At 36.7% G+C, this 11,826-nt stretch overlaps 1 protein-coding gene across 2 annotated transcripts in view; it reads left to right on the top strand.

Annotated features, from left to right (window-relative positions):
• Positions 1-428: 428 nt before the first annotated feature.
• Positions 429-11,826, top strand: part of LOC121408372 (lysosome membrane protein 2-like) — a 28,073-nt gene continuing 16,675 nt past the window's right edge. The window contains exons 1-4 of one of the 2 annotated variants that reach the window (XM_041599840.1): positions 429-449; positions 6,544-6,798; positions 9,418-9,575; positions 10,263-10,407. In XM_041599840.1, coding sequence (XP_041455774.1) covers positions 6,685-6,798; positions 9,418-9,575; positions 10,263-10,407 — 417 coding nt within the window. In that variant the 5' untranslated portion in view covers positions 429-449; positions 6,544-6,684. Of the gene's footprint in view, positions 487-6,543; positions 6,799-9,417; positions 9,576-10,262; positions 10,408-11,826 lie in introns of both variants that reach the window. The other variant, XM_041599833.1, reaches the window with a different exon arrangement.

Raw genomic sequence — 11,826 nt, 5'->3', positions numbered from 1 at the left:
TCAAGTCTTACTTCACTTCATAAACTGACCAAGGCATGGTCCTTTGAGAACATTACAGACTGTCCCCCCCAAAAAAAAGAAACCAGAAACAGAAAATTTCACGAAGACCCCCATATAGGGGGTCGGATGTACATAATTTATGGAATTGCCCAATTAGCAACATGAGTTTCACAAGACAAACAAATAAACAACTTCGATTGAATATAATTTTATTTTCATAGCATAGGAGGCCCTGGAAGCCTAGCATACCTGTTTATCAATAGCTATTTTGTAAATTTGAAAATTCTCATATAGGGTTATTATAACCCCCCCCCCCCCTCCCTTTTTTCCTTTTTTTTTACTCGTCGCGCACGGCCACGCCAAACTCGAGATCAAAATAAATAATGTATCGACGCCCTCTAAGTTCATTCACTGAGCATTCATTCATTCACGAGCGACGCTTGACGCTGGTAACGTGGGTAAGCTGAGTTAAAGGGTGTACTATTAGTAAGTAGACCACTTATGTAATTGATTGTCTTAATAATTAGTTTTGGAGGATTGATTTTCGGTTACATGGCCTTGCCTTTTTGTTTTAAATAAAACACGGGAAAAGCCAGCACCAGTGCCGTTCAGTCTCTGGAACGGTGCTCCCGACCGACCCGGTCCACCGCAAGCGCTGCGCCTGGTGCGGTGGCTGCCTCGCACAGCTCAGCTCAGCACTAGACCAAAAGCTTCGATCTCTGTTTATGTTGGTTGTTCAGCTGAACTCCGTTGGCTTCACTCACCAAATACAGAGGAGAAATAAAATATAAAATGTTAAAAAACTCCTCGAAACAGACGGCTGCCAGCTGTCTAGCACAGCACTAGACAGCTGGCAGCCGTCTGTTTCGAGGAGTTTTTTAACATTTTTTTTTATTCTCCTCGTACACAGACGGCTCGCTATCGTGCAGCCACCATTAGGGGACTTGCAATGCAAAATCCCCCCGTCGGGGCTTTTCAATTTTTGTCTTTAATGAATAAAAATTTCGAAAATTATAGTGACCAGAGTGCAAATTTATATTCCCTCTTGGCATCAATTGCCAAAAAACGGAGAAAAATGAAGTTAAAAGGAACAAAAACAGTGACTTACCTCGGCTGTCGCGCAAATTCACTTCCCCGTTTTATCCGATCTTAAGTACATAAACATATGGCCATTGACTCCCCTGTACAGATCGCGCTAGAACTTCGGTCTCTGTATTTGGTGAGTGAAGCCAACGAAGTTCAGCTGAGTAACAAAACAGAGACCGAAGCTTTTGGTCGAGCACAGCACTAGCCTGGGGTGGTATTCTGAGGTCATTTTATCTCTTAAAAATATGAAATTGGTATTCTTACTTAGATGAGATTTTATCTCTCAGATAAAATTTTAGATTTTATCTTGCGTATCTACAGATGATACGCAACGGAACAATGCCTGCGTACACATACCCATCGCGTATCTGGACATTGCAATGCAGATGATGTGCTTGCGCCCATGTTACTTTGAAGAAAAAATAAAATAAACTTAAAAGAGGGTTGAGGCTATTTTATCTCTGCGACGTTGATTTCACCAATATTTCTAGGTGAATTAACCTGAAATGGTGACATGAAAATGAAGAAAAATTATATATTTATTGAGAATAACACCTTAACGTTGTTCCTGTACAATCAGAGAGTACTAGGTATTTCATAAGACTTTTCTTGACTGATGTTGTCTTTGAAATGATGCTTGAAAAGATGCGATAAAGACTTCGAAAAAAAGATGAGAGTATTGTCCTTTTTTGTTAAAAAGAAATCTCGGTAAAGACGCGTAAGCGTATAGTGCAAGCGTATTTGAAGTCAATAAATTGACGCAATCTCACCCCATTGCCTCACCTCCTGGCGGAATGGATTTTAATTGGCTGAGTGATATGAGAGAGCTTTAAAAGCGCGTTTCTAATTGGATATTGATTAAAAAATAGGCGTGTCTTTCAGAGATAAAATGAAGATAAAATGGTTCTCAGAATACCAATTCGGAGAGATTTTAAGGGTATTTTATCTCACTGATTTTAACGGAGATAAAATATTTTATTTTATCTGAGATAAAATGGATCTCAGAATACCACCTCTGGACTCTGGAGGCGTCTGGGGAGTGAAAGTCGTATACCGTACATATGGTCACTCCCCACTGACGCCTGGGACCCCTACCTAGTATATTCCCCCGGTAGGCAATATTTTGGAACAAGTAGCGGTCTGCGCACGGCACTACGTGAAGAAAATGTCGACTAGGTAATACGCCCCCAATATGCATAAGTCCATTGCGGCGCTCGGCTCACTGCACAGCTCTTCGTCTGAATTAGATTCACAATTCTTACCTGTCCGGCCTAGCTTGGAAGTTTGGGGAACACGCAGAATGCAGCTTGGAACTGATAAAATGCAAAAATTATTGATGCAAGTAATCATATGAAGTATGATGTCAAAAAATACCATACAAACGATACCAATATTAGAACACGCAAGATGTGCGTTGGAACCATTCGGGAACCATGCACTGTCTCCAGTGGATAGATCAACGGTTCAAAAATAACAGAGTCACAACAATTTAACCTAAAAGTTCAAATCTGCATTTTCGGTGATACAAAATTTCTATCGCGGTATTGTATTGATTTGACTACACAATATACTTTCATTGATTAATTACATTTTACCTGTTCCAATCTGCATTTTACAAGTTCCAAAACTTCTATCTTTGCGTTGTATTCTTAAACTACATAATATACTTTTATTGAGTAACTGCATTTTAACTGTTCCAATCTGCATTTTACCTGTTCCAAAATTTCTTTCTTCGTATTGTTTTGATTCGACTTTACTGTCTTGACTTCTTTCTCCTTTCTGTCGCCAAGCGGAAGACAAAGAAATTCATGCCTGCTGCACTGCGTATTAGGTACAGTACGCGCCCGGCCCAAATATGACAACTTTTGCCATTGGCTTGTGGTCTGACACATGTTTATTTAAAGCTAAAACGCGAACACGAAGTTTGACCAATGAACATCATTCCTACATCATCGTAAAGCTTAGAGAAAACTGCACAATGACTCATGGGAACTAAGCTGTAAGATACCATCAAGCGAAATTGGATCGAGTGGGAAATCGTTTGTGGTGACATAAAGTAGGATTTTACGTTGAGTTTCATCCTATTTTTGATATGAAAAGGATTGTTTTTGACCCCAAAACGCGAATGTAATTAACATCTTTGCAAAAATTTCAATTATTTAATGGAAATAATATGATATCATCAGCATTATATCATTGGAACTACAGATAAAAGTGGGAACTTTTTTCAGGAATGACAAATTGTTAACAAAACATGAAATTTCCAATGGTATTTTAGAGTGATAGACACGCGCAGAAAGCACGCACAGTTAGTGTCCCATAGGATTCGATATGCCCCGAAAGCATGATTTTTGGTGATTTTGAGGGGGACTTTAGGCATTTCCCAGGCGAATTTGCCCCCCCCCCCCCCGCCCTCGTGTATTTTTTTCACTGATTGGTCTAGTTCATAAAACATGGACATAAGAGTAACCAAGTTTCACTATACATTAAGCCTGAGTCATATCGATTATTTTGAAAACCGGTGTTCGACAGCTCTAATTCGATCGAACATCGATGCATCGAATATTGAAGGCGGGGAAAATTTAGTCTTTTGTTTTTGCGTCGATGCGATGCGCTTTGCATATGCACTACGCACTGACGGTATGCGCTGGCGTTGGCCGGGTGAGCGTTGCACAAGCAGATGACAGAGCAAAGTTCGTTTGTATTTTCCATGATCACAAAACACACAAAAAAGGCCAGGGACCAAAGCAGAATTCTTCCCAAAATATCTTCAACAATGATATTTGCAGATGACAACATATAAGTTCAAAATGAAACAATAATAAAGACATGAATCACGCAGAGTCGATCCGAATGATTTTCGGTCGACTAGCATTCGCAGTCCATTCACCAGCCCCGTCCGCAGCTCCGTACACTCACTCTCCCGAAACGACAGGCGTGCTTGGCGTCAGCGCCAGCAAACAAGTGCAATCAACGGAGAGCGCTGTAACTTGCCTGAGATTGTGTAGTTGGATCCAAAATGAGCTCCAAATAAATTTATGGGAATAAATACGTAATTTTCTCTGGATGGTCATTTGAATTGCTATTCAATGCTGATATAACGATTGTGAGGAAAGATTGTGGAATATGAGTTATGACGATGTTCGAGAATTAATCCTGATAATGACAATCCATTTTTTTAGACGCAATTATGAGCATGCGATCAAAATAAATACGAATGTTTCGAATCGAGCCCTAAATTCATCTAAATTATTACGATTTAACAATATTTTATGGTCATACTAAGAATATTGACGATGTCAGCAAAGTATGTTATGTTCATATGGAAGAAATAATACTGGGATTATTTCTATTGTTATTCCATCTCTGGACGTCTCCTCCAAGCTCCGAGAAAATAAGCACAATGCGCATGCGTGTTTGATGACGTATGACATATTTTCCCATTCATGAAATCAGAGCCCAAAAATGGGCACAAACTAGCTTCAAATTGATGGGAAAAAATATCAAACGCAATTTTCTCTGTTTTGTCATGTTAAATGTTATTATATGGTGATATTACGAACTTGAACAGAGTTTTTGCATGTAGACAATGTTCGAGAATCAATCCTGACGTGATGATTATTTTTTTTAGACAAGTGCACTAGCTCGACTCAAGTCAAGTCGATCGTCATGAGATGTCCGCCATTGAAAATTGAAACGAAATACAAACGTTTCACATCAAGCTCTAAATTCATATTAATGATTATCATATGCAAATTATTGTTAAATATTACGATTAAATAATGTTCTATGGTCATGATTTTAATATTGTTCATGAAAGCAAGATTTATTTTACGTTGATCGCGTCAATTTCCGGCCATTTTCTGGTTTGATTAAAGAACAGTACTGCGCATGCACGATCGATGGCCATGACTTCCATTCATGAATTCATCGTGCATAAATTATCTCGGCACGAGCAGACGAGTAAGACTCGAACTATGATCGAAATTAACTTCAAATTAACGGTGAATAGCATAATTACTCATTCAGTTTCATTTTGGGGGCAATAGAAATCAAGTAAGTAGTAGTAAAGTTGGACATTACTGATATTTTGATGATTGATTGTGTAAACCAAACGAATCGGCCGGCCGACGTATTTTTTTTTTTCGATGCACCGATTTTGCAAAATCTGCACCGGTGTTCGATGACATCGATCGAACACCGATTTTAAAATCGATTCGACTCAGGCTTACTATACATCTTGTGCGAGTTACAGTAGTTTTCAAAGTCAGCACTGCTGCTATATCTGAATCACATGATGGAGGTGAGACTGCCAGAGACATTCCACTTGTTTCATAATAGTATGGAAGTATGTCTACATTCATGTGCAGTGATTTCACTATAGAATCTGAATTTACTTATTTTTCTTAAAAAAAAAGAGAGCTCAAACAGGACCTTCATAATATACAAATCGAAGAAATACATTGAAAACTGATAAAATGTAAAAGCTTAATTTTTGTCTCACCTGCATAGCAGAGTGACACTGTAGGCGCCACTTTTCCTACGGCGGCGGCAGCGTCAACATCAAATCTTAACCTAAGGTTAAGTTTTTGAAATGACATCATAACTTAGAAAGTATATGGACTTATACCATGGTCACATTTGTTCTACGGCGGCCGTACGGCGAGTCGAAAACAGCCGTTTTATCAATTTTGATTCAAACCACCTATATGTAGTTGGACAAAAAAAAATTTTAAACGGCTGTTTTCAACTCGCCGTACGGCAGCCGTAGAACACATGTGACCATGGCATTAGTCCTCATGTAAAAGTGGCACTTTCATAAGCCGATGTTGGCTGCTGTTTTTTCCAAAAGTCAATGTTATGAAAAAAAAATTAAAAACATGAAAATTACAATAGGAAAATGTAACACCCTAATTGCAGCCGTTGCATGTGCGCTTGCTATTTTCACATTTTGCAATTGAACTGAGCACTTACATGTAGCAGCATTTGCATGCCGTATAGAGGCGAATTGCAGCTGTCTCACGGGATTGCATAGGAATTGTACATCGTGCCGCACGCTGGAGGCAGGGCTGCTGCAGACTGGGTAATGCTATCCTGGTCTGAAATCATGGTAATCTTGACCACCGTGATTACCATCGGTCATTTTTCATGATAACAAAGGAAAGTACCATCAGTCCATTTGATATGATATGTATGGATTAAAATAGCTTTGCAAAATAGTTACAGGGTGGAAAAAACCCTTAGGCGGCCTTACACTGACCAGTGCAGTTACTCTATATGTTTTTTTTTTTATTTAACTTAAGATTTTTATGAATTCTCAGCATGCATGTAATTATAATGCTTGATTTTGTTTAAATTTACTTAAATCACCTTTTTGCTTGGGTGGACTTGACCTTTTGAATATCTTAAAGAATTTTGTCTGTCTCAATGTAATATTCCTTGACCTTTTCTTTTCAGCTTTTTCATCAATAGAGTCTTGTCCAGTATTGAAATGGATTTCCTAATGGATTGATGGCAAATGGAATTAGTTCCTGTACTATAATCTACCTCTATGCCTAAAAAGCCAAATTAACAGTGGAAGTTCTATATCTTGTCAGAATGGCTCAGAAGGTGTGTTTCATCACTACTGGAGTTATTGGTACTCTTCTAGTTATTGCTGGCATCAGTTTTCTTCACTACTTTCCAATCATCTTTGAGAGCATTGTCAAAAAGGTATCACTGTTTCTCTTATTTTTATATTTTTATATCCAGGAAAACCAGAATTAGATGAATGGAAGTTTGTTACAATTTCAACGTACAAGTATGCAAAATTTGATTGCCTATTAGATTTTATAATGTATTGTTATATTTAAAAAAAGATATTGGAATTGAGGATATAACAAATGTGCATTTGACTTGGAATCAGATCACAGCCAAGCATCCTGTGCAAGAATTAGATTCACACATAGGTGCTGTCAACCTAGATAAAGAATCCAATGAAATGAGAGTACTTCATTGATTTACAAACAGTCCATGCGCGCTGACTTTTGTTCAAATTTTCAAAGCATTATGTGATATGATTCAATGATCAAACGTTAATGGACCATTTCTCTTTATGCATTATCATCAGCAAATATAAAAATGTGATTTACAATTCAAGGAGTGGGATTGTAAAAAAAAATGCTAAGGGACAGGAAACAAGTGCCTGGTCTTGAGACCGTTTATTTGATAGATTGCATTATCTGATATCCAAGTTTGCCTTCATCATGATTTCAGATTAAATTTCGTGCATGGTCAAGGGCTGATATATGTGTCACATGAATTCTACATCGTCATTTGTATTGTCTTAATTTGGGGGGCATATAAAATGCGTTTATATTAATTGTCAGAACTTACACATGGTGTATGGGTGTAGTAAAAGAAAGATTTGTGCACAGTGCAATGAATGTGATGAGCAATGAAGATTCTATTTAGCTTCTAAAGAACCATAAAAAGTTGAAGGGGAAGTTCAAAAAGATTCTTGTCTTGTGAAATTACACATACATGTACTATTATTGAGCTGTCTCTTTATCTTCATACACTGAACCATTATACAATCTGTACCCAATCCCCCTCCTATGTCGCCAATGTTGTGTCAAAGATGAGCATTCATAATGCAGCATGTATTTAGCCCTGAAAATAAATGTTTCTAAATGCACTGCTTAGGATATCATTACCTTGGCTGCTTTAGCATGGTAATTATAATTATTGGGTGCACAAGCATTCAATGAATGGAGGTGATTAATACTAGGCCCCCTACATGCATTTGCATCACCTGGATGGAGAGAGGCAAATGTATATACATGTATACATGCACATTACATGTAGAATCTTGCCTAATGACACTGGTGCAAACCAGAAGCTGAAACACTGATCTACAACATCACTTCATTGAATTTGAGTGCATGTTTCTTCAATCCTACACTAAGGATATCGGTCTACCAAAGAGCATAACATTACATTACAAAAGAACAATTGTCAGCGGTCAAAGGGTTTATTATCTGTCTTTTTTGTCTGCACTGATTTCTGAAAATGAAACCACTGTTTAGATCCTACAATAGGCATGTGACACTACAATGATAATTGTTATCTCTGATGTATGATTTGAGACCATCTTTCACTATCAATGTGAACCTTGTACCGTTTATAGTTTGCTGTTGAGTTTCAAGAGCATGGTCATTTCATTTCCTCATGGATGTGATAAAGGTTATTATTTTTATGTTTATTTCTCAATATATGCATGCATTTCATCTAAAGTTTTGAAATAGAAACAGGATGCAAATCATGTGACTAGTGAAATTTTCTTCCTGAAACCACAAACAATGAATTTGCCATGAAAATTTTGGAAAAAAAGGAATCAATTCATGATATTTGAAATACATGTATATTTCACCAAACCTGGTATCAGTTATAAAGAATAACATTATATAGATCATAAAGTGACAATGTACACGTACTGTAAGGCCAAAACCCAAATGGATCTTTGTTTTATTTTGATATGATAAAATTAACTTGTATATTTTGAGACAGGGTGTATTTTATTTAAATTATAAAGTTAAACTTTAAAGAAAGAGGAAAATGTGTAAAGTACATACAGTGTACATGTGGTTAGAAAATTGCCAAGAAGTTTAGATTGCCATTCTGTTTGAAAAGACTGGACTTAAAGATAATAAACAGCAGAGAAAGAGTTTTTGTTATCAATGTCAATAAGCCAGTTCGTAGTTCCTTTCTTCACATGATCAAAAGATTCTACGCATGATCAGAAGAAGGTCATTTGTACTAAAGTGACATGGTGCTTTAAAATCTAATGAGATAAGCACCAACTTTGATGTCTTGATTATTCATGTATTCTTTTGAATTGTCGTTTTCATTTACATCCACAAAAAACAACAATGCTTCCACGAACGACTGGTATTTCACAGTTTGTCAAGTACATTGTGCAACATGCTATAATATGCATTCAAAGTAGGAATGCAACAAATACCTTCATTAAGTGTTCATTGGTGTGCTATTCTAGTCACCTGGTCTATTCAATTTCTTCATCCTGCTATGTAAGGCAAGCTTACGTAATATCTTGCTTTGAAATCTGCCTATCATGATGAAAGAAATGAAAGGTCATTTGACCAAAATTGCCCATGAAGTAACTACGAACTGGTCTATTACAACATATATGTAGGCCTCTGACCTATATAGATATTGTCTGGAATGTTATGATCATTACTGAACACTTTTTGTTACCTTTTTATAACATATGAATTTAATTGATAGCATATCATCTAATTTCCTTTAGAATATTTTGTTTTGCTTTGCTAGCAAACTGTCTTGGCAAACAACAGTACTGGCTTTGAGGAATGGGCTAATCCTCCAGCACCTATTTATCTGGAATTCTATGTATGGAATCTAGAAAATCCTGATGGAGTGGTAAAAGGTGATAAACCCAATGTAACACAGAGAGGTCCTTATGTTTACAGGTAGGATATATTTCACTAAAAGATATTCCAAATTATAGTATTTGGAGATAGTAAAGGGAAATCAGGACAATTATTCAGTAAAGACTATCAGAAAGAAATAGAAACTCTATAATGGTAGATAGAAAGTGACATAGCAAATGGTGACAGTGATACTTTCATATGATGCGGATATCTTTGAGAAAATTCTCATGACCAGTATTTGAAATATACTTGTTACAATTCTTACAAATATAGTGAGAGAGGGAGGGGTGGGAATAGTGTTCAGAAGAATTTGAACTGTGTGACATGAGTACATTGTATGAAAGGAAGAGGGGTCTGCAACTCTGCAAGGAAATACTATGAAAACAAAATTGTTGGCTACTTTTCATAACCTACAATATACTGCCTACATATTGAATAAGCTCATTATAACCTTTAATATTGCAGTGAATGGAATGGGGTTTTTCTGAGACTCTTTTTGTATTCCACAGATCTTTTCGTTTCAACCCAAGTCGCGGTATTTCCCCCTGAATGTTTGTAACTTTGTTAAACGTTTCACGAAAATGTCATGTAGGGTTGTTATTTTCGTATTTATTCAATTTGTATTTTTCCTTGTTTAGTACTCTGTGTATGTTTTTTGTATATTTTCAATTGATATTTTTGTTTAGTGCGCTGTTTATTATTATTTTTTTTTGCTTGAACCTTCAGGGAAGAACGTCCCAAGGTGAATGTGACGGAGCATGGGAATGGAACCGTCTCTTATACATCCCCTCAATCCTTCTTCATAGATCTGGACCTATCAGTAGGAGACCCAATGAATGATACATTTACAACACTCAATGTTCCTTTATTGGTAAGCAGGTACAGTGGTGTTTAAAAGTTAATGAACCCCACAAGAAAATGCACTCGTTTATGAGTGTTGAAAATAGACAACAACAATAACAACACTGCAATGTCCTGTGACCACAAAGCATAGTGAATGTAATGTTTCATCAGCAGATTTCACGATCAAATATCCATAAGATGGCAGAACTTCAACACTCTTAAATATGTTCATTTCTAGTGAGGTTCACTCACTCTTAAGCGCCACTGTATATCTTCCTGTTCTTTGTACAATGCATTCTGTTTCATGTATGACTATAAATGTTGTATGTATTTCAAAATCGAATAAAGTCAGTCAGAAAAAAAACTCACCATGAGACTAATCTCCCAACTGGACTAGGAGGGTAGGGTAATGTGGTTCTTAATAACTAGATCCACATTGTACGAACATTAATCTGATTGAAAGTGAAAAATGAAACTGACAAATTACACACCAATTGAAAGGAGATGACATGTAGTCAGAGAATACTAAATGGTATTTTTTTTTACACTTTTGTCAGATACCAGTTGAGTTTCAACTCCTAAATTGCAATATTATGTTTTGCCAATTTCATGTTGATATTTGCATAAAAAAATAGCGCGTTGGTGAAAATCTGAAGTCATGTCACATCTCAATTCTGACCATTTCTGTAATGATAATGCATTCATATTTTGATTTTTAACATGTGGTGAAACAGGGCTCCACACTAAACCTTTTTTTTCTACTGGTCCAACCTTTTCATGTCGGACCAGTAGATACCCAGTTTTCCATTATTTACTGGTCCGAACCTAAGATTTACTTGTCCACCAAAATAAAGAAATACTTAAAAAAAACTCTAGTTTATTTTGCTGTACATGTATATTGCCCCCCCCCCCCAAAAAAAAAAGAAAACCCATACAAACAGAAAACATGCACAACATGGTTCATGAGAGCCATTTCTCAATGTTGGAGAAAATATAATTTGTACCAGTTTGATACATTTTTAAGTGGTCATGTCGGACCAGTAAATCTGGCTATTTCTGAAAATTTACTGGCCTTACAGCTAGGGTTGCAAAATTCCCGGGAATTTTCGTGGTGGAAACTTTCCATGGGAATAAACGGGAATTTATTGGGAATTTTGGGAATTTTCGGCAATTTTCGGGAATTTTCAAGAAGTGATGGGAATTTTCAAAAAGTGGCAATTTTCTGATATTTATATACAGGAATTGAAAGGATTGCCCTGGCAGTTGATGTTCGATTGTGCTTTGTCAGCAAGTTTCAAGCAAAATATAATGCTAGGGCAGTCAGACAAGGCAGAATTTCAATGAATTTCATGTAAAAGTTGATTTACTGTATTACTGGTATGTGCAATGGCAGTACATGCACACTGCAAATGCTTTACACAAATGCCTCTTGGATATTTTCATCTTT

Source organism: Lytechinus variegatus, chromosome 1, assembly GCF_018143015.1.
Source record: "Lytechinus variegatus isolate NC3 chromosome 1, Lvar_3.0, whole genome shotgun sequence".
Lineage (NCBI taxonomy): Eukaryota > Metazoa > Echinodermata > Echinoidea > Temnopleuroida > Toxopneustidae > Lytechinus > Lytechinus variegatus.
Note: the sequence above shows the minus strand (reverse complement) of the source record. Positions and strands in the feature narration are given on the sequence as shown.